At 41.1% G+C, this 24,349-nt stretch overlaps 1 protein-coding gene across 2 annotated transcripts in view; it reads right to left on the reverse strand.

The window, feature by feature from the left end:
* ntng2b (netrin g2b) overlaps window positions 1–24,349 on the reverse strand; it is a 79,950-nt gene that overhangs the window by 32,191 nt on the left and 23,410 nt on the right. For both annotated transcript variants that reach the window (XM_065965639.1, XM_065965640.1), the window contains exon 4: window positions 1,573–1,745. In XM_065965639.1, the coding sequence (XP_065821711.1) occupies window positions 1,573–1,745 (173 nt within the window). The remainder of the gene's footprint in view (window positions 1–1,572; window positions 1,746–24,349) is intronic.

The following is a 24,349-nucleotide window of genomic DNA, read 5'->3' on the forward strand; positions in this document are numbered from 1 at the left end:
TTGTGTGAAGGGACTGAAGTAGGGAGGGGCTGCCCTAGATTATTATTTTATCAGAGCTATCTAATGTTGCAGGCTTCTCTCTCCAAGAGGATTTCCCCCCACGCACTCCCACGGTTTTACAGCGCTCTGATCTGCTCTCTGCACAGAGGTGACGACAGATTGGAGAGCTCCGTCATTTCCTCTTAACTACTCTGTTCTTTTCAACTTGCTCCATTGATCCTGTTTTTTCATTGAGGACCTGAGAGTTGTGAGGAAACCTCAGCATTCATCAATCAAGAATGCTGAGGAATGAGATTTAAAATACCTGCCTACACGTTCATTTTTTAAAGAAGAAATGTCATGATTAATCATGTGTGATTAGAAAGATTCAACTGAAACACATTTACTTCATCTGGAATCATCATAGCAGCAAAATTGAGATTTACTGTAAAAAGAGAATAAAACACTTTGAGTATAAAGACTTCTGATTGGTGTAGAGGAGTCTATTTATCTGTATAGTGACCTCACAGGTTCTTGTGTAGGGTTTTTCCATAGACCAGACGTCTTGACCAGTAAACTGGCCATGCAGATTTGTAAAATTTGAATTTATTCCCACTCTTGGCTCACTACCTACTTAAAAACAACTAACAGGCCAATGGACACTAGTTAACCGTATACTGAGCTTCAGCCCTCTCGGCTTACAGTACACAGAGATAGCATGAATTTAGCCACATTTAACTACCAGCAGCAACAACTTACAGGTCAAAGTTAGTTAGGCTAAGAAACCAACATGAATGTCGAAAAAATAATTTAATTTAAACAAACAGCAAGCTCGCTAAATGTCGCATCTTGACGCTGCACTTTTCTATACTTTTTATATCAACCAAACATGAGCATTGATGAAACTTGATCTTTATGCTGAATAACTAAGCCCATTGCAAGTAGCCAGTTAGCTTCCCTATGGAAAAAGACTGATATCAGGCGCAGACAGTGGGCCAGGTTCCCCCAAAAAATCTGTAACAAAGTCAGACTTATCCATTTTTTTATCCACAATTTAAAAAAAATTTAAAAAACAACACAGTTTTATGTGTGTTGCGTGCTGGACTGGAAACCAACTGAGACTCAGGGGAAGAATACCTGAATATAAGGTTTTAATACGTTACTTTTAGAGTTGGTGGACTCATTATTTTCCTTTTTAATGGATGCAGGCTAGCTATTTCCTTCTGTGTACCAGCCTTTTGATAAGGTAAGCTTAAACTGTCAGCAATTATGGATTTTTTAAACTAAAAAACTTTCAACTGATGCCACTTTTCCATTTGTAAGTGTCAGCAAGAAGTAGAGAAATAATTTTTGGTTTAAATTAAGAAGAAACAACCCATAAATCTGCAGCAGTGCCTCAAGATTTAGGCCCCTCCCAGGACACCCTGTCAGAAGAATTTTGTTCATTCCAGTGTTTTATTACATCCAGGAAGCCTAATGCAATCTAACAGGCTTTAGCTAAGTCATACAAAAGGGTTCATTAGTGTACTATCTTAGCTTGTGTAATATTGATGACTTTTGTCGACACAGTAGGACAGATTAATGGGTGCTTACAGGTGTTGGGGGTTCCATTGGGTGTGGGCAGGTAGGATCCAGCCTTCCAGGACTTGGCCTTGAAGCCTTTCCTGCAGCGCTGGCAGTCCTGGCCTGTGGTGTTATGTTCACACTGGCACTGGAGGTTCCCTTCCTGCAGCAGGCACTGGGAGGCGTGGAGGTTACACTTACACCTTCAAAGAAAGAGACAGGTTCGTTAAGTGAGATGAGTCGTCTCAAGGTATTAAGTCTGATTAAGTGAGAACTGTTGCGACACATTGATTGTAGACGCTCTGTTAATGATGCTAGATATTGTGGAAGCAGTATTACAAAAAAGGGAACATGTTGTGTGCAAATTGCATTGTTGAAATATATGTAAAACAAGATGGAACAAAATGAAGTCTAGAGGATGAAAATCTTACAAAAAGAACATTTTTATTCAATTGACCCTTGCTGTAAATTACAGTACATAACTGGCAAGGATAGCAAGAAGTTAGAAAAACTTAATATTAAAAGAAACTTTTTTGTCTTTATGTGTGGGGGTGGGAAATGTGGATTAGTATCAGATGTGTGGTGATATGGGTGTGTACACCTATATATGCTGCATCACTTAAATGTTGCAGAAGCAGACATGAAAGTTAATACACATGAAAGTTAATACACATGAAAGTTAATACAGGAATAGAGATATGTGATGTGACTTCCAGTTTATGTAAAGGAGAAAATCACAGTCACTCCATTTGGAGTGTAATTCTCTGGTCTCACATTCAGTTTTCTCTCAGAGAAAAAAAAAAGAAATCTGGCGAAGCGTCAGCAGCCGTTTCTATTTGATGTTTGCTCGTGCAGTTTGTACAGTTGCCAGTCCATCTGATTCTGTCGTTTTGATTTCACCAGCATGCAGCAACACAGTCGACATACTCACTGAGTGAAGTAATGGAAAATGAATCAAACCGTTTGCACAAAATGTACCGACAGTCAAACATCCAGCTGGGATGAATGTTGAACACACGTTATTAATCTTTATAAAGTCCTGATTAATACGATCGCCTTCATGGCCTACGCCGTCGTGAGCACTACATACTTGTGCGTTGGTGTGTCTGCAATACTCCGCCTACAAACCAAAGTTGGCAGTGCGATTTCTATGCTAGTGATATCGCCAGTTTCTCGTTCCGTCTCATTCTTTGCTCGTCTGTGTTCAGGAAACCATGGCGACTGAAACCAAGTGTATAAATATATTGTATATGATATTGAGCAGCAGTTGATTATACTGCAATTATTGCAAAGAAGAAAAGAGAGGGGATATCCGAGGTGATGGAATGTACGGCGACTGAATCAGTTGAGGCAGAGGATGGGGGAATTTTTTTCGCGCTAGTTTGGCCACTGGAAGAGGAACTGAGAGCTTCTGATATTTACAGATATGTCTTACATTTGACACATTGGTTCAACGTCAGCAGCTATTTCTCTCACATTGGAGAACACACAATATGCCTTTAGCCTTTAAGATGCTACTGAGCGGACCAATCACAGGGCTTTTGATCTGCATTGTTGCGACGCATTTTAAAATATTTGAGGTCCACGTCTGGCTAGGCACGCAGGCTTCTGAGTACGTACAGAGCTATGCTAACCCACGGCGCATGCTACGTCGTATATTCTACGCGGAAGTTTAAATCAGGCTTCAGTTGTTATTTAACAATAAATGCAGTTTAAAAACAACAGCAACCCTGGGGTGCGCCCATGTACAGAAGCTATAGTCCTCGTCGAAGCCACCGTGGGTTCGAATCTGACCTCTGCTCTTTTGCGGCATTTCATCCAATACTCTCTCCTCCCAACATTTCCTGTCTTTCTTCAGCTGTCCTATCGAATTAAAGACAAAAATGGCCCAAAAATATATTTTAAAAACAACAACAGCAACCCCATAGTTTCATGCTTTCTGGCCTAGAAACAATTAAATAGAACCATTGAGGTGGTAACTTTTTGAAATGATCATTACAGAGTAAATCTCAATATTTATCACATGAAGGTGACAGTATAGGTTTGAATGAGGAGTCCTTTCTGGAGTTGTTTTTGGTGTATGAGGTGTGGCTCCTTGTGTGTTGTGGTTTACTTTACCTTTGTGAATGAATGTTTGTCTTTAACTTTTGGAAGGTGATTATATTGACTTTATTGTGCTCTTCATGTCCGGTTCTTGTACTTGTTGCTCAGACATTAGGTGAGCATGCTCTTGCATTCACACCTGTGAGCTCAGTGACCTGCTGCTCAGGTCAAAGGTGTGTGTAATTAATTGGCTTACTGAAGTGGCAGACTGTGTGCTGAGAGCAACAACTTGAAGACGGCTGTTTGTGCCGCTTCGGTAGGCTGTTACTCAGCTTGTTTTTAAATCATGATCTGTTTTTTTGTTTTTGTGTTGTTGTTGTTTTTTTTTTTTTTTAGCAATTTCATCATGAAATAGCCTATTGAATTGAGGCGTTTTATTTCTTCCAGAAGAGTGCCTTGGTTTTTTTTTCAGCTTTTTGAACAACAAATTAAAAAATGTAGTTTGAAGAGCTGCCGCTACTCTTCATCATTTTTTAACAACAAAGCAATATCTATCCATTCATACCAGATAAATAAAGTTGTCAATTTGACTAATAGGCATGTAATTCAATAATTACAAGAAATATTTGATAGGTTTTGTATCAATCTGGAGTTTCTGATTGTAGGACATTTCTTTAGAATATAATCGACTTTGAAATAGCTGCTTGTCTTTCATTCTTCTAAATGATTACAGAGCAGAGGAAAAATGATGAGTAAAGTATAGATAGATATATAAAGCAAACATAATCTTTTGAAGGACCAAGATTGTTGGGAATCTCTTTACCCACTCTCCATCCAAACGAGCATATTGGCACAAATCTTTTTTTTTTTTTAATTTGGTCCTGTGACATTCTACTGCCTGAGAATGTGAGTACGAGTGCATAATCACAACATGTGTGTGCGACCCACAACCTCAGTTTATGGCCTGGGTGGGCTGATCCAGAGGTGGAAGTTTTGCCGAGAAGAAAATGAGGATCTTAAGGACATTCCACAGTGACGACTTCAAATTACAGCCTTTTCCAGATGAGCGGCTGGACTCCAATCCAGTTTGTTCCACTGGAGTGAACAGCTATCCGTCTGCATCAAATATTCAAAGAATGGGCCCTGTATTCTGGCGAGATGACTACTTCAATTTTCCTTCCTCACACTAATCTACACTTTCTCATCAGTTTTTTTTTCCCGTTTCTCAGCATTACTTTACGTACCAAACTAACGATGACAGAAACTTAGAAACACACACAGTAAGCTTTGGAGGAAGACGTGAAGACAATCGATCACGGCGAGTTGTGTCTCGCAGTATCACACTGTTGCCTTCAGTCCTATAAATTACCCACAATCCTCTCTGATCACCTGGACGAGCTGACAGGACGTGCCAGGGAGAATCCATCCACCGACAAGGCCTTGTTTCCTGCACGCTTTTCTGAAGGACATGAGCTGTCCACTTAGCGAGGGGTGGAAATTGAACATCTCTTTTTCATGGAGAAAATAAGGAGTGTGTGTGTGTGTGTGTGTGTGTGTGTGTGTGTGTGTGTGTGTGTGTGTGTGTGTGTGTGTGTGTGTGTGTGTGTGTGTGTGTGTGTGTGTGTGTGTGTGTTCAGCGCCGTGTGATTGTGATGCATGTGTCTAAGAGTGAGGATGACAGACAACAGATCAGAGAAGCACAGGCATGGTGACTAATGCCTGCGTTGAGAGAGTGAGAGCGCCGAACATATCACCGCTTCTCATCTCCTGTGTCGCCGGTGATAAATCTCATCTGCCTCGTCTCAAAAGTGGAAGCGCCACTGAGAGCAGGATCTAAAAGTTGTAGTTTAAAATCAATACTGAAGAACAGAGTGATTCTCTAGGTATGCTGCTGTACTGTGTGTGTGTCTTACGGGCCTAATGGCTGGAGTGTACTGGAGGAAATGGCCTCCCTCTTGTCAATAATGTGCGCAGTTGACGTACTCTGAGGTTAAAGCGGGAAGGGGTGCATGAATCCATCTTCATGGAATGTCACTGCCTTCTTATTAAAAAAAACAAATGCAATCCCCCGCTTATATAATCATTAAAAAGTCTCCTCAGGAAGCTGCAATGTGGTGATCCTAACAATTAACACCAAATCAGCTGATCCCTGCGTTCTGTGCAGGAAAACAGTACTGCCCAATTGCCACAACTTTTCCACATATCTGACCAATCAGCCTATTTCCCCTCTTGCTATAAACATCACTCAAATCACTTCATTGACAATTTACGTATTAACCTCCTTTATTTTGTAAATGTTGTATGACTTTTCAGGAGGTATTGTTACTGTGTCTTATATATAGATATCTCTTGAAAGCTGCAGGCCAGAGACATTTTTTGTGTGTGTGTGTGTGTGCTGTGCAGGAGACAGCTGCCCCATTATAAAGAGCGTCAGGTGCAATCGTTTCTCTGTCGGTGCTTCTTTATCCAGCCTACGACTGCAGTGTCTTTTTTTTAAGAAGGATTTACACAGTGAATCCAAAATAATACATCCAATTCTAGATATCCTATTGTGATTATTTATTCTTTTTCTGCAATTAAAGTTGTAAGCCGTCCACTCAGCCAACCAAAATGTCTCATGTTGAGTTGCTCAATCAATCAGTTGTGTGTTCTTAAATTTCTCTCTCTGATGTGTCAGTCCTGATCATATTGAGTCATTGTACAGTGAGGTAGTAATGCCCCTGACTCTTATCAATGGTTTTATACTCGCCCAGCAGCCAGTAATGAGTAGATCAGCATAAATGTAGTAAAAACGTGTAGATTCTTCTTTGCGTACATGGATAGCATGCGCATGCACAGTTTGGCTGTTTCCTTTGCTTTCATTCAGTTTTTACACATTTTTGGGGGGGTTTAAAACAAATTAAAAGGAAGTGATTTCAGGAGCCAAAAGATGTCCCTCAGCTAGTAAATGTCTTTATTGGATCTTTTGTTTGTCAGTAGAAGTTGAATGTGTTTCACTAAATATCACGCCTCAAAACATTACAAACCCCATTGCATTTTTCAATAAGCTGCCGTGAAATCACTCATTTTAGTCTTCAACAATCCCAAAAGCAGCCTGTGAAATCCTGCAGGGACTGATCTAAGTCAATGTTTTAGTCTAAAAGTCTTGAAACTTTGCAAACCCTCTGTCCCCTTGACCTGCTTTCTCAACTCCTGCCACATATTACAGCCCAACAAGACCATGAGCACTTCCATCTTTGCACTCCTTCCGCATGAACGATGTGACACTTGGACTTTTCAAGTGCCGTCGCTCTTTAGCTCCCTCTCTTTCGGATGACAGCCTGCATCGGGATTTCTCCCGATCCTTTTCTTCAGTCCCTCCACACACAAATAATACATGGGCCACAATCATATGTTAATGTGCAAGATGTCTGCCTTCACTGCAAAGTCATCAAAGAGGGAGTAGCTGCTCGGAGGAAGTTAAGACGGGACAGCTGGATCCATCACAACGCTGTCTCCTTACTGAGACAGAGAGAGAGAGAGAGAGAGAGAGAGAGAGAGAGAGAGAGAGAGAGAGGTGAGTGGAGGGAAAGACAGAAGGGCAAGAGAAAGCTCGCTGAGAAAGAGAGCTTGGGAACTGAAGCAAATAAGTGATTCAAATGTATTCCAGTTTCCATTTAGAGTCACACACACACAAGGTGGTGTTTTAATTAGTTGCAGTAGTTTTGGGTCAATACTTCTGTTTATCAGTGTGTTGGAGACTCCTAACTGGAGTATCTGTTGTTTCAGCATATGGGAAGAAATGTTGACGACCATGCGACAAAGAGCACTGTAGGAGTTGTGACTTTTGTCTATTGGTTAGAAAAAGGAGGAAGTTGGGTGATGTTTTTACTGAGCCACAAAGTCTGCAGAGAAGGAGGTCAGAGTGGACGATAGGGCTGGATGAGCACAGCAAAAGAAACAGATTATTTTGTTCAATTTGGAGATCACGATTATTAAACACGACTAACGATTGACTTGGCGCTAATCTTGGATCTATTGAATTTTGGATTTGAGTAGATTTCCTTGACCTCTAAATATAATCCAACTCAAGAATGAAGAAATAACAATTATATTGTTCTCATTAAAGATGAAAGATAAATTGTTTTATAATTTTGAATAATTTGTATGTATTGTCCAGTTGCAGTAGATGGATGGTCCAACAAAACTTTTGCACCTCAGATGCTAGTTTGTTTCAAGCTTCTTTTTTTTTACCAAAACCATTGTCTTCTCTAATATTACGCACGCCAGTTTTAAGAATCAAGTCTAACCTTAACCATTTCAGGGTTTGTAGATCTGAAAACTACTGGATGAGCAGTGATGAGCCATACAATTATGACCCCTGACAGGTCACACTGATCATCTCTTTAAAATGACATCTGTCAGTTGGTGGGATATGTTCGGCAGCAAATTAACACTTTGTCCTCAAATTAGACGATTTGAAACTAGAAAAAGTTGGTAAGGATGTGAGCGACTTTAATGGCCCCTCTCCATCTCCAAAACGGCAGCTCTTGTGAGGTGTTTCTAGTCTGCAGTCCTATCAAAAGTTATTACAGGAAGAAAAACCTGGGAACCAGAGACAGAGTCATCGGTGTCAGAACATACAATGCATTCCAGTTTTTCACGTAGTAACTGATCAGTAAGGGTATCCCTGTCTGCCTCAGAAAGCCCCTACAATGGACACTTTAGCATCAGAACTAAACCACAGAGCAATGGAAGAAAGTTCAAGGTGTTAACTTGGCCTCCAAATTCCCAATATCTCAATCCAATTGAGCATCAGTGGGATCTGCTGGACAACCAAGTCAGATACATGGAGGCCCAACCTCATGACTTTCAGGACTTCAAAGATCTGCTGCCAGTGTCTTGGTGCCAGATTTTGGTTTGGCAACATTTGTGAGTTCTTGTCAAATCTACAATGTTGTATAGTTACATGATCCAGAGTTAACTTGAAGTTACACCTGTATCGACCACAAACATGACCCTGTAGTTCCATTAACAGCGAAAGTAGATGATTCATTGCATTATGTTGGTTTGATAAAGAAAACTTCAGAATGCACTTGGCTGACGTCTTCCCTATCACATCATATATATATACTCTATATGGTCAGCCTTCTGCATTGCTTCAATGCATTCATTGTTTGCTGTGAATTCCTTTTGTGTAGTTAGACATTTAATCCCTTGTGGGAAAAGCGGACTCCACCACTGACAATGAAAAGAACTATATATAGAGACACTTCATGATTGTTAAAAAAAGAAAGGAAAACATGCCTATCAGAATAGTACATCTATTCAAGAGCACAAAACTGATACTGACAAAAAATATACAATATAAGTTACGAAAGAAAACATGTAGATACTTTAAAAAAAAGGAAAAAGTACATACTTTTCTGCAAAGGGACCATATTATTTGAATTTCCTGATTAACACCATTATGTGATCTATATTTTCTGTGACTTCTAGGTTTCATTTTTATGTCCACTCAGGTGAAGTGCTCTGCATTGTAAGCTTCTCTTTCTTTTATAGCATTTGTGACAGGGAAATTAGAGACATTAAATGCTTGATAGTTTATTTTAAACTAAAGAATGAGCAGCAGTTTAGATGAAATTACCTCTAAAGTTAAAACATGTTCAAACTTGATGTAACTGCAAAAGGTTAGATAGCTTACACCATGTTTCATGTATTCACTCCCACAATATCTGCTCTTAACGCACAGACTGTGGTCCTGTCAATTACGGTTTGATTCACTACATTGATGGCTGCTTCCAGTTCAAATTTCATGAAGAACATACAAAGAAAGCTTTTTTTAAGATATGGATTTTTTCTTTTGGACGTGAGACCATGAAACATCACACATGCTTGCACAGTTTTGCTTCCAACCAGTGATCATTAGTCGTCATCAGATAGATACAAAAAAGTGTCACCCTCCCTGTGTCTGTGTTTCTGTGTCCGTTCTCCCTGCAGTCTGTCTCTGTGAAATCTTGACGGCCCAGTGTGCTTAATGATCCGAGGACGGCCTGTTTTAGACGGCGGAGACGCAGCAATTAGGAGAATAAATAATAAGAAAGATAAACAAACATCAAGGGGGGAGTCATGTGGTGGCAGAGCCTGAGAAAGCAGCTGGAAGCAGCAGTTAATGGGGCTTTATCTGTCTCTTTACTGTAGTCGACGCGGATTCCTCTATCCTTCTCCGGGGACACGGCTATCACTGCCTCGCTTTTATTTTCAGTTTTGCACTCTCCTCCCACTGTCTCTTTTTACTTGTGCTCCTAGCGCTGTAGCTTTTCTGCTCCTCCAGCCTTTTCTCTCTTTTTTATTTTTGTTTGTTCTTCTTCTTTGATTCCCATTTATCCGCAATCTTTTCCTCTCCTTTTCCCCATTCTGTCCATCTAAGCAGGCTTACCTCTTTAGCTTGGTTGCTTCCGACCATGGCACCGTGTTCACTGAGGAGTGCATGGGGTAAATTGGGTTGCGGACATGTGTTCGAGCGCAGTAGGTGGAGGAGAAAATAGGGGGTTTAGATGATACAGAGGGCTGAGCAGTCAGTACAGCATGAAGCAGGTAAGTTGTGTCAAAGCCCTGACAGTCCGCCTGCCGCCCCAACTATGGCGGCAAAACCTGGAGGAGGGGAAGGAGGAGGGTCTACGTCTACGCACTCTTAACCTGAAGGCACACCGCATCGATGCAGCTCTGACCCAGCAGGAGATCTCCCTCCTCCTTGTCTTTCTCTGCTCTGTGTTCCATCAGCCGTCACTGAGAAGGCCCCTCTCGCTACTCACACCAACTTCCTCCCCTGATACCACAAAGCACACAACCAGATACACAACCTGCAGAAGGAACAGTGGAGCGAGAGCCTAATGGGCGCTGAGTGTCAGTGCTTTTATCATAGAGAGAGAAATACTGAAGACCCAAAGCAGAGCTGACTGATGGCATGGAAGTCCAAGGGATGAATGAAATAGCAGGAATAATGGACAGGAAATTACAGTGTAATACGATTAAATAAAGTGTAGCAAGCCCTACCTTTGTGAAGTGGCTAATATCAGATTTTGTTATGCTCGGCGCACTTTATGATTTTTAAATCTTAACCAATTTAGAAAAGGTTAAGTTAAAAAATATATATAATTGTAAGTTAACATACTCCAGACCGTGACAGTGCAATCAGATTGCAGAACTACACCCTCAGCATTAATGTTGTATGATCAAAAATGACCTTATGATGTTTTGCAATGTCAAATCTAAAAGGAAGTGAAAAAACTTTGGTTCATGTCTTGGCTGAAAAGCATGAAACAGACTGGCCTAAACATTTTGCACTGAGGGTTGGTTTGAACAAAATCTTCAAACCAGTCTGCAACATCACTTGATGCTTCCCAGTCAGCTTGCTCTTGTTGGCTGTGGTTGGTTTCTGCTCACTGTTCCTTTCACACTACAAGATTTCAAGCGCATTCTCACTCACAAATTCCAAAACTTTGTCACGGCACCTCTTAGCTTTATACAAACACTCATGCCTTCAACTGACTCGATATAAACCCGACCTAGGAAACACAAGATCTTCATAGAAACAGTTCTTAAAGATATAGTAGTTTGAGTTGGTAGTCGAGGGATATGAATGTGCCAAACAATACAGAAACATCATAAAAATACTTTTTGTTTTAATCTAGCACATGACGTGTTTTTCCAAGTTAACCATGTAGGACTAAACCAAAAAGACAAAGAGAAAATAGATGCTACCTTATGAGTCAGTATGAGACGTTGTAAGGGTGTTTAAGATTACTTGGTGGTTGCCTTCCGCTTATTTCTTCTACTACCCTCAGCCCTCATCGAAACCTAACATGTATTTTCATGACGAATACTGTTTTCCAACGACAGCACTTTGTGAATTTGTCCTTTCTAACTACAATGATGGCATAAGGCTGATGTGACGGTGTCTCTGTATCTTAACCGGTCCAGTGCATCAGGAGAAGCGTGGCCAGAACTGCCAAAGGGTAAGAAGAGTGAAAGGAGGAGAAGAAGTGAAAAGTTGTCAGTGGCAATATCTGTGTTTTTTTCAGCTTCAGGCATGCCTAATACAATTAGCCAGCTACCGCTGAATTATTCCTGTAAAAATGTAAAAAAGCTTCTCTGATCTCTGTTCGTGTACGAGACAACAATCAGTGCTCGTCTCTGTTGACAGACTGCAGTCCATTTCATAAACTCCACTGATAGACCTCAGAGCTAATGTGTCCTGTTTTTGATTCACTTCAGCTCTTCTGTCCAAATACAAATGCTCTCAGTCAGTCTGTCTGTCCATCTCTCTTCCTCTCTCTCTGGCAGCTCCCTCATGTCTTTGCTTACAGCATTGGTGTGTGTGATTAAAAACCTTTGGCATGCCGACGTATTGTAGAAGCATTATAGAAGTAAACACATTTCTGATGAACAGTTGACACCAAGATAATCACTCGTTATTGATTACAGTCGCTGAGGCAGAGAAATACAACGGCCCTGTTTAAACATTGCATTAACATCCCTCCATGGGTGATCAGATCACAAGTGGACAGCCTTAATGCTAGGTGTGATCGCTCCCCAAAGCGTCTTGTAGACCCATTGAGATCTGATCACTCATGCCACATAAGGAGGAAGTCTGGGACCCATTTGTCCACATGAGCCACACAGACAGAAAATCTGCCAAATTATCCACCACTGAAACAATGTTTTTTGTCACTGGAACATCGGTTCAGTGTTTCACTATCACTATGAAAAATGTTATTTGCAGACATTTAAACCAGAGGTATACGAAGTCTCTTTTCTCACCTTGATTCTGAGTTTAAAAGTTACATGGACACACCTGTTTTGTAATATCACAACTAGTTTGAAAGCCAACCACAGTCCTGTGTGCAACATTACACAAAGACTAGACACATAGACTTCAAGAACCAAATTGGATATAAATTATAGCGATGTGTCTTTAAATCATTTCCAGAGGTGATATATAAGTATGTCCATCAACTAGGACCTGATTGGTTGAGGGCGGCCAGCGGATAAGCCGATCCCTCCGACACAGTGTATCCCCAAGCGGAGCGCGGGGAGCGACCGAGCGCGGCGAGTGGGAGTTGCGTGAAGCCCGGATCATTGATCAGCCTCACGCCTTATTGGCTTCCTCTGAAGTCTTTATCACCACGTCCCCTCCCACTTCCTCCACCGCCTCGCCTCGTAAATCCAGCGCGGCTAATTGGACATGACTGCGTTTATGTTCCAGCTTCATAAATTTCTTTCTCTGAAGGGGAGAGAGGATCGATTTTCCCCCGAGCGCAGCCTTCCGTAGCAGCGTGAGTCTATTCAAATGTCCCCTCTCTTCCGTACCCCTCCTCACCTTTTCTTTACGACCTCCCCCTCCTCCTCTTCAACATGTATCCTTTTCTCACATGTGTGCTCCTTCACTTCCCCTCCAGACTAAACAGGTAATCTATAAGTGACCTCCCCTGTGATCATGTGGAGTTACGACGCCGTACACAGCTCTTTAACGCGTTCCTCTCAGCTTTTTTCTCTGCTACAAATCATTCCTCTAAAACTCAATCAGTCAGTATCTTATTCGACTTGTTGACGGCAAACGGCCGCGAATATAAAAACTAAACACTTCCTGTCTCAATCATCATCTCTCCCTCCATCTCTTTCTATTTCTAATGTTCAATCATCTCCCCCAGACATGTAGGGGATAAAACACTTTCTACAGGAACATCTAAGGCTGCAGTCAAGTCCAAATGGGACTAAATGTACCAACTGGGATACTTTGGAGAACTGCGGGGGGTGCTTGAGATGCTTTTTAAATGTTAGTTTAAAAAAATATCAGTGATGCATAATTGCCCCCCCAAAAAATACATTTAGGAGATGCAAAAAGGAAATTAATTACATTTCATATTTAATATTTCTTTTTGAAATGCAATCGTTAACTGTAAACCATCAACTATCAGTTAAGATGTGGTAACGGATTTATGCAAATGAATTCAGAATCTGAGGGCAATGGGGAAGATTTGGGGCTTTGAAGTGTTGTGGTCCCTGTTTGTAGTCTGAGAGGTATTGTCCAACTACACTCACCAGGCACTTCATTAGATACAGCCTGTGTACTAATTGAGCATCGTTTAAACGCCACCGCCTACCTGAGCATTGCTGCTGACCATGTCCAACCCTTTATGATCACAGTGTGCCCATCCTCTCTGATGGCTACTTCCAGCAGGATAACACCCCATGTCACAAAGCTCATATCATATCACAACTGGTTTCTTGAACATGACAATGAGTTCACTGTACTCAAATGGCCTCCACAGTCACCAGATCTCGATCCAAAAGAGCACTTTTGGGGGACGTGGTGGAACGGGAGATTTGTCTCGTGGATGTGCAGCCCACAAATCTGCAGTAGCACTTTTATACACAGTTCATGCACTCCCTCAAGACTGTCACTATTGTGAGGTCGCAGTGTGAGTGAAATGTCCGGCAAAAAGACATCTTCAATTATTCAAAGCGCGGGAATGACCTTGATTGTCTTTGCAATCCACACCCAGAGTGTGTGTGTGTGTGTGTGTGTGTGTGTGTGTGTGTGTGTGTGTGTGTGTGTGTGTGTGTGTGTGTGTGTGTGTTTGTTATCTGTGAGTCTACTAAGCAGTGTGCGGAGATGTGTGACCTCCCTGGTGTGTATGTGGGATGAATCAGTATATAGGCACAGTGTGCTTTGAGTTTTAAAAAAAGTGTGTAGTTCGGTGTGTAATTTTTGCACAACATAGCAGAAGATGGAGTGATATAGAGAGAGAGAGAGAGAGATTGTGAGAGACTAAGCATACGACTGAATTATTTAAGCAGGATACAGTAAATGGCTATTGCGTGCATGCCATAGCCCGTGCCCAGACCTGAGATCTTCTCTCTGATTGGTCGGTTTGAGTCACGTCAAGAGCAGCAGTCAGTCAGGCCCACTTTGGGCTACCTGCTCTCTCAGATATGTACTGTATGCACAGGAGCAAATAACTAAATAATGGAGCCTGCATGGGCACATGTTGTTCTGCAGTCCAGACCTCAGAGGACAGAGTGTGTGTGTGTGTGTGTGTGTGTGTGGAAGAGAGAGAGAGAGAGAGAGAGAGAGAGAGAGAGAGAGACCTATACAGTATATTCGAGCGGTTCAGGTGTGGGTAATATGCTGTAGAAGAGTAAATGCTCTTGAACAGTCAGACAGAGACTATGGCTTGTGAATCGAGGATCTGTTTATTTGGGTTAGGGTTAGCAGTTCTTTTATAGCATCCCAAACATCCTTTTATGGTCAATCGTCACATTGGGCAATTACAACATGTGTTTTATATAAAGAACTTTTCCCAGAAGTTTCTTGGCAGGAAAACTTGTCTTTTACCAAGGAAGAGTGAGTGGGTATGTGTGTACGTGCATCTGTATTGAGAGACACTTTTGAACCTCTAATGTGTGGAGAGGCATTCTTTTGCTTTAGACTAGCACATCAACACAGATTCAAACCTGCACCCTCAGGGCCCGCATCCGTCTTCACCCATGCACTGAATTCCTCACAAAAACATGGCTACTTAACATCATTTCTCCACTTTTATTTGTCCTTTCATTTAAATGATAAGCTCAAACCTGAAAGTCTCCTAAAAGTCATCAGAAGTTACACAAATTTAGTACAAAAACCCACATTTTATCTGTAAATGTGTTCCTGTACCACGTTCCCAAACATCCTTTTATGGTCAATCATCACATTGGGCAATTACAACATGTGTTTATATAAAGACCATTTCCCAGAAGTTTCTTGGACGGACAACTTGTCTTTTACCAGGAAAGAGTGAGTGGGTATGTGTGTACCCAACATGACTTTGTGACTTGGGGGGTAAGATAACCATTGGTTTGTGCCTGTTTGTGCCTGTTGTTATCCAGATTGTGTGTTTCTGTTATGCTTCAACCTTTCAAACTACAACATAATTCATGCGATTTTGTCAGCCCAGGAGTTTCCACTGATACTCTGTTTATAAGTACATCATCCACTTAAACTGTGGTTGTAACCCTTGTATTAAGAAATAACTCACTGGTCTGGTTTCTTCTTTTATACTGGAGGAGGAGGAGGAGGAGGGGGGTTTTTGTTGATTTTTTATTCGTAAGCAAATTAACTTGGCTGCAATATACCTCCTGCGAGTTTGGGGGAACCTCAGACTGCAAAATACAGGAATTTCTAACCTGTGTGGACTTAAGCAGCAGGGTTGCTAATGACACTCGTGTGTCTCTTGGCATGCACGGGGAAATTATCTTTCTGTGAGTCTCTTGAACATTGTCCCTTAAAGGTTTAGGAAAGTCAAAAGTTAAGCTAAAAATAAACACACAAACTAAAACAATGCAAACAGTAGACACCAGACTCTGTAATGTAGCTACAGACAACCTAATGAGAGGATAAAAACTCAGCAAGACGTTTAACCTGACTGAACTGAGCTCAGCAACATCATCCATCAAGACACTTGCCAATCAAATACATGCATGCATACCTGGTAAGCCTGTAAGTTCACAGATCTGATTCTTAAACTGGTGTTCATGGGTCATGGTGTGTCTACATAAACACACCCCCACAAACTTCAACACTTGCATTGCAACAACTACAGGGCGGCTTTTGATCTAAAAGTCCAAAGTCATACAGTAGATGTTTCTGGATATCTTTTGTCAGAATAATATATAACCTAACGCTAAACTTTACCAGACTTCTCAGTCAAATATTTATTTCATATTTCAATTAAATGATAATTTAAATGGGATGCATTGAATTTGCATTAAATGTGCTCAGAATTAAAAAAAAAACAAGAAGATGAAGACAGCAGGGTAGTTTTGGAAAGTGGTGAAAAGAAGTGAAAGGAAGTGTTGTAAGAGTCACCAATGCAATACAAGAATCATTGCAGGATCGCTGAGTCGTGAACCCTGCGATCCCCACCCCTGATGTCGATGTTGGCGGTTCACATTTAAAATGAGACGGTGTGAATGCGCCACATTCTAAGCAGTTTCACCTACTTTTTCCTGTCTGTCTTCACGTGATTCATTTGAAATGTTATTGTCCAAAACTGACACATGATGCTGAATACTATCACCTATGAATAAACGCACCCTCAAAGTCACTAACCACTGTGATGGCTGACCCTTATTTAATCATTCACACAGGACATTGTTCACTGGCATTTGGCATTTGGCGAGTGGTATTTTAAGACAGTGCACGGCAGCATTGTAATATTCATGCGGCATGATGCAGCATGAATGATGCAGAACGCTTGACACAGTTCTTACTGAAGCAGCCATGTCACTGTTTCTTAAAGGGATAGTTGTTTGAGGTACTTCTCAAAGTATACTTCATACAGAAGATAACAGTCAGCGTATAGGGTCTGTTTGGAGAAGTTAACCATGACACCAACCAGTTTGCACGCTTTATTCTAATTTCACCGCTTCATCTTTCTGACGGGAAACCCTTTCTTTGAAAATATGTTTCCTCAACAGCCCTGTACTCATATGCATGCACAGACTGTATCTGTAACTGTATGCTGTTAAGGTCAGCGGTTCATAGATGCAAACAATTTGACAAACTACAACCGGTGTTTATGAAAGCAATGCTGCAGGAGAAAATATCCAGACAAACAGCAATTGGACGACTCTCAGCCTGTACAAAAATTCAAAATAAAAGCTTGATAAGTAAATATGCGATTAACTATTACATTTTAATTATCAACCACAATTAAAAAAATTTAACTTTTGACAGTCTTAGTAATAACACATCATAATGGAATTTTACAAACCTGTCTGTCAAAATGGCAGCCAATGAGAAAGTCAAAGTCATGCACGTCTGCATTGGAAACGCAGAATGTGTTCAGTTAAGAAAACCAAATGAAAATGTTGCAAGACAGAAAGGTTAAATGATGAAAATATTACAAATATAGCTTTACACTTCAGCTGATTTTTCTTCCCCCTGGTAAATGATTTCAAGTTGCTAAAATATGTTTTGCTCTAATTTAGTCCTTAGCAGCACAAAGCTTCATTTCAGTTTCTACACTCCAAACAGTGGCCTCACTGCCTGCCGTCTACAGCAGGTAATGCTTTCACTATCAATAATTACCTCATACAACCCCTCCTCTGAATTTCTAACTATCCCTTTAAGGCCTTTTCTGTCCGGCGCTGGCCATCCTGAGATCGCTGTGTAACTGTGGATATTAGAGTGTGACCTCCCCGCAGAGTCCTTACGGCTGCTGAATGTGTTTTAATGAACACTACAGCGAAGAGCAACACCTGGGGAGAGAGGAAATTGGGTGTGAGTTGGAAATGGGAGGGGTGGGGAGGGGGGTGGGGGGTTATTATACATCCTCCTTGTATTTAAGATATGAACGGGGAAGGAGAAGTGAAGGAATGAAAAATTGATGAAGAGACAGAAACCCGGGGACGACATTGGGGTTCAGTGGGAGGTTCTTCCTGTTGTGCTGTCCCCCATGGAGTCTACGGACCCCAAGGGAGCGATACGGATCTGTTATAGGGTCTTTATGTGTTTTCTATGTGTGTGTGTGTGTGTATGAGTCGGATTGAGAACTTTAAACAGAATACACTTCTTCTCTCTGAGACAATTTGCCCGCCAAAAGAACTTAAGAGACACTTTTGAACCTCTAATGTGTGGAGAGGCATTCTTTTGCTTTAGACTAGCACATCAACACAGATTCAAACCTGCACCCTCAGGGCTCGCATCCGTCTTCACCCATGCACTGAATTCCTCACAAAAACATGGCTACTTAACATCATTTCTCCACTTTTATTTGTCCTTTCATTTAAATGATAAGCTCAAACCTGAAAGTCTCCTAAAAGTCATCAGAAGTTACACAAATTTAGTACAAAAACCCACATTTTATCTGTAAATGTGTTCCTGTACCACGTTCCCAAACATCCTTTTATGGTCAATCATCACATTGGGCAATTACAACATGTGTTTATATAAAGACCATTTCCCAGAAGTTTCTTGGACGGACAACTTGTCTTTTACCAGGAAAGAGTGAGTGGGTATGTGTGTACCCAACATGACTTTGTGACTTGGGGGGTAAGATAACCATTGGTTTGTGCCTGTTTGTGCCTGTTGTTATCCAGATTGTGTGTTTCTGTTATGCTTCAACCTTTCAAACTACTACATAATTAATGGAATTTTGTCAGCCCAGGAGTTTCCACTGATACTCTGTTTATGCGGACATCATAGTGGTGGGCAATATAACGATCTTAGCTCGTGAAGGATTTTAACTTGCTGACGATCTGCCAAAGCAGAGAGATCGCAGAATGTGTTTATTCTATCATGCTGCAGTTTCTGCTCCGACACAGACGCGTCTCCCCTTCCCCTTCTGCTCCGCCGCGGTGAAAACGAAACTTAAAAGTAAAGTCTGCAAAAACAACTCCATCCCGGTTATATGCAACTGTTCTGATATTTATCCAAACCGACTCGGCGTGAGCAACACTTAACTCATCTGCATGGTTTGCAAAGTTAAGTTTACATCTCGGATAGTGACACAAGAAACCGTTTAACGAGCCGGAGAGACATGAACAGTCTGCAGAGAGTCAGACAGGTCGGAGCTCAGACAGACAGTCAGTGGAGATATAACCCTGGTGTTTCAAATGTTGCTGTCAGTGTTTTCTGCTCTCTCTCAGTTTTAAAAAGTTATTATCAAACCTCTCCACCTGAAGCTCATGTGTTGTGAATTTATAGGGATTAGGCTAAACAACGTTACACGTTGTGTGCAGCAGGCAGGTGAGAGTGAGTAACAATGGTGACTGTCTGTCTGTCAATCAACGATGTCCCGCCCCCTCTATGAATTAAACTCTTCTTTCATTAAAACTTACTTTGATCATGTGTCACAGATTGAAAACATTCTGTATTATGTTTGATTATATATAAACAAAACTAAAGTTAGTCCAATGATGTCATAAAAAACAACAAAGGCTGCAGAGCCTGTTTGAAGCTCCAGCTGGAGGAACTCTGCAGGGCTAAAATAGAACAGAAACATAAGAACTCATAGTCTACATGTTTTCAAATGAATGCATCACTGCGTGAAAATGTTCCTGAAGAACAAAAAAAGATTTTTTTAAAAATCATGAGCGTGATATTGCAAAAAAAAACAAAAAACGTGATATGATATTTTTACCATACCGCCCACCTCTAGGACATCATCCACTTAAACTGTGGTTATAACCCTTGTTTTAAGAAATAACTCACTGGTTTGGTTTCTTCTTTTATACTGGAGGAGGAGGAGGGTTTTTTTTGTTGATTTTTTATCAGTAAGCAAATTAACTTGGCTGCAATATACCTCCTGCGAGTTTGGCTTATTTTTAACCTACCTTTAAAAACACATGCTCTTTGAGGATCCTCAGACTGCAAAATACAGGAATTTCTAACCTGTGTGGACTTAAGCAGCAGGGTTGCTAATGACACTCGTGTGTCTCTTGGCATGCATGGGAAATTATCTTTCTGTGTGTCTCTTGAACATTGTTTAGAAAAGTCAAAAGTTAAGCTAAAAACAAACACACAAACTAAAACAATGCAAACAGTAGACACCAGACTCTGTAATGTAGCTACAGACAACCTAATGAGAGGATAAAAACTCAGCAAGACGTTTAACCTGACTGAACTGAGCTCAGCAACATCATCCATCAAGACACTTGCCAATCAAATACATGCATGCATACCTGGTAAGCCTGTAAGTTCACAGATCTGATTTTTAAACTGGTGTTCATGGGTCATGGCGTGTCTACATAAACACACCCCCCGACAAACAAAAGTCCAAAGTCATACAGTGGATGTTTCTGGATACCTTTTGTCAGAATAATATATAACCTAGCGCTAAACTTTACCAGATTTCTGTGTGTGTGTGTGTGTGTGTGTGTGTGTGTGTGTGTGTGTGTGTGTGTGTGTGTGTGTGTGTGTGTGTGTGTGTGTGTGTTGGTGTTTAATTCCATTGAGACCATACAAAGGAGGATGCCTGGGGAAGAGGAGCTGCGCTGGGATCAGCCAGAGGACAGGGGGTTAATATAATTATCCCGCTAAAACCTTGAGACTGAAGGAACATCATTAGTCATAGCAAGAGGAGAGCCGCCTCGAGCCGCGGGCCAGAGACAACGAGGAGAGGGGAGCGGAGAGCCTCAAAACGCACCAGCACAGTTAGCAAGACAATTAGTACAAGGACTCAAACTTGAGGCTCTTTTTAGAAATACAAAAAAAGACAAAGGACGGTGTTTACCAGTGTTCTGAGCTCCGCTTTCGACTATTCAGTAATTATGTTTTAGCATAATAATCTCAATATAAATTAATTAATTCTGCTGAAATTGGATTCATATCTGAACTGACCACCTAATGATACTCTCGTGTAACTATGGCCCATTGTTATTTAGCAATTAATGAAATGACCTGTGCTTTGTGCAGATTTAATATGTAGTTATTGAGCTCCATATCTTTATATAAATTCTAGATGTGCTCGGTGGCCTGAAATGAACTGATGGATAATAAAGCTCAGGTCTTGACTCTGATGTAAAGATAGGCAGACTTTGACAAGGGGACTTTTTAAAAGGGAAACTCGCACTCTCCAGCTGACGTAATGATTAAAATTCAAACAAGACAGATATTTGTCATTTTCATTATTTACCATTTCAGAAATGATTGACGACATTGAAGCGTGTGTTTGCATGTAGACAAAGGGAAACCTCCAAACATCACGATTGAGACAAAACAAGCGAGCGTTTGGTGACGTTGCCCCAAAACTGACCAAATAATTGGTCAGATTTCAAAAGCAGTAATCTGTTTATTGGCCTATTGACCCAGCTTCTCTTCAACAGCGTTCGGCATGTTTCTGAAAATGAGTAACTAGTTACACTTATTAGTTACTACTATCAATAAGTAACTGAGTTATTATTACTGCTTTACTAAAGTAACTAGTTACCGGAGAAAGTGACTTGAGCGTTACTTTTTTTGCTTAAGTCCTCATATTAATGTTCACAAGAATTGTGCTGTGACAAGTCACACATTTGAAATAACACTAGTCATTTAGAATACGTAGGTATTTTAGGGATTAGATCTCTGAAGGCAACAGACTCAACAGTTGATCTGAAGCACGTCGCCGACATCATACCTGTCCATCAGTCTTTAGTCTGGCTTACAGATCATGGGGCAGGCGGTGTTTTAAATCAAGCCGGCTGTTTGTATGGAGTGTCTCCTCCTTGGTCTGCCAAGCTAACGTGAGCTGCACCTGGCTCTCCGGAAGTGTCTTGTTGTGCAGCTCGGTGCTTCGTTTTTTGTGAGAGAAGTGTTCCGTCCTGCACGTAGACTACAACTCACCGCTGTATTGTTGTCGTTTAACTCGAGCAGGGAAGAATAATGTCTGTATTACGAGACAGAAGGCTCACGGCTGAATGATCCTCCATCTGTGTTTGTTTACAGCTTGCAACGTTCTTTTGTCCAGGATGATACTGTGCTGACGTTAGCGTATCCTCGCCCGCTTGTTGTCAAGTAATGAGTGCTTTTACATGTCAGAAACTGTACTGCAAATAGTAGTGGCGTTACTTAGTAACCTGTAGTCCCAACACTGCTCTTCAAACACAGAGTTATGGCAGGTATTCTCGTCTTTTTCCACTACAGTTCTGTGCTGTGTAAAAGTCATACACTCAGACAGAGATCATTTATTTAAATTTGGTTTAATCAGATTGCTGTTTAATTAAGAAACACAAGACAGTAAACAAAGCAGCAACGCTCAAGTTATCATTAATAAAAACATTTATTTATAGAGGCTGTCTTATATGTACATTAAAAAAAAGTTATGATTACTTATTGCTAATGTGTGTTTTAGGAACTGATTAGACGTTGATACTGGTTCATGGAAAACAATTGTCAGAGTCCAACTATTACGGTTGATTATGAAGATATTAGCTTGAAATTGTATTCCTGACTTTTAAAACTTTTTTTTTTTTTACTTATTTTGTACTTCAAGGGATCTTGGCTAGTGCAGATCTCTGGCAAGTTAACTATTTGAGGGTAAACACGATGTATCGATGTAAATTATAAGAATTCATTTTGTTCAATATTATTGCTTCATCGTGAACTGGATCTCTTGTGATCGTTAAGCCCTGTAAAGTCTGGGTCCTCTCCGAAATATTAAGGGTTATTTCTATGTAAACATGGCAACTTCCAGGTGTACAGGCTACATGTCTCGAGGTTCTGTGTCTTTAAAAAAGCTAAAAATGATTCACAGTGAAATCACTTTCTGTTTTGTTGAAAACTTGCAGACTTTTGACCCGGCGTGACCCTCGATGCGACAGCTTTGTGGTAGAAAAGAAAGTCTCTGACATCAAAAAGTGACTGATCGCAGTGTGAGCTGATGTGGTACTTATTAACAGACACATGGGCTCATTTTCTCGCTCTCCCGTTCAGACTCTGATTGATGTGCTGTTTATCTGTGCCCATCTACATGCCAGTAATGACAGCGAGGCGAGATGCCGGTGTGTCTTTGAACACGCCATGCCTGTAATAATGCTATGCTAATTAATGTGGCTGACTGAGAACAAACCATCTTTCCAAGGACACCCTCCCTCCACCTCATGTTCTCCCACTTACAATTCCCAGCATGCTTTTCAGCTTTAAAGCACGCTTGCGGTATCAAGAGATTCCCCTCTCACCAGATGCTGGGTAAGGCACAGAGCGGGCGCTGCTGGGGAGGATTCTTTTATTGTATTTGTGAATTTAAAAGGATATTTATGGGATGAGTAAAAGAGGAGGGGGCCGGAAGGGTGGAGGAAGAAAAGAGAAATCTATAAAAGAAAAAAAAAGAAAAGAAACAAAAGAAGGGGGAATGAAAGGAAAACAGGCGAAATTGCTGACTTTAACTTTCTTCCCGTTCTGAGGGGAAATAAACCGTGATTATCAAATCAGTTACAACCATTGTGTCATAAATCATCGCATATGAGAGGAACAATGACACATTCCTCATTGCGGCCCCTCAGCTTTCTGCATGCCTTTCTTTTCTGGGGGAGTGCTCATGAATGATTTAAAAAGTGATCTGTTTCCGAGCCTCGGCTGCCTCGCAGGGAGATAGCTCGGCGGTGGGAGGAGCCTGAACGGGGCTGGGAGGGTCCATGCATGAATGTTTCCTGTCATCCGCGAGAGCACACGAGCTACGGCTTCTACGCTCTCATCACACATCAAGCATGGATCGTATATTTCATTCATGAGGAGGAAAAGGTGGCATCTCTCAAGTGCAAAGCTGTTTTATCATGAAACAGAATAGACAGGGGCAGAAGTTTGCAAAATACGGAGAATATGCTGTTGTTTCTGTGCTCTGTGGTGGCCGTGTGAGCAGCAGAATAATATTTACAGAGCATCACACCTCACATCATTCATCACAAAATCACACACCCAAGCTAGTCCCATGAAACTAGGAGTTAATCCATCATCTACCTCCCTCTTTTCTCTCTCCCCCTCTCCCCCTGATCCTGGCTTATACCTCTCATCCTCTCACCTTCACTCAGCAAAGGACACCAAAGAAAACTTTTGTGGAATTCAAAAATAGCGGCAACAGTTTGCACAATTCAAAGTCACCTTATGTGGATGATAAAAGACACAGAGAGACCCGAGGCTCAAATAGAGGGAGCAGAGGAGAAACATTTGTTCTTTCTTTGTCTACAGTAGGCAATATGGACAAGCCTTGAGGTAAAAAAAAAACTTCAATATCTGCGTTATCATCCATATTCAAGCTGC

Source organism: Labrus bergylta, chromosome 17, assembly GCF_963930695.1.
Source record: "Labrus bergylta chromosome 17, fLabBer1.1, whole genome shotgun sequence".
NCBI lineage: Eukaryota > Metazoa > Chordata > Actinopteri > Labriformes > Labridae > Labrus > Labrus bergylta.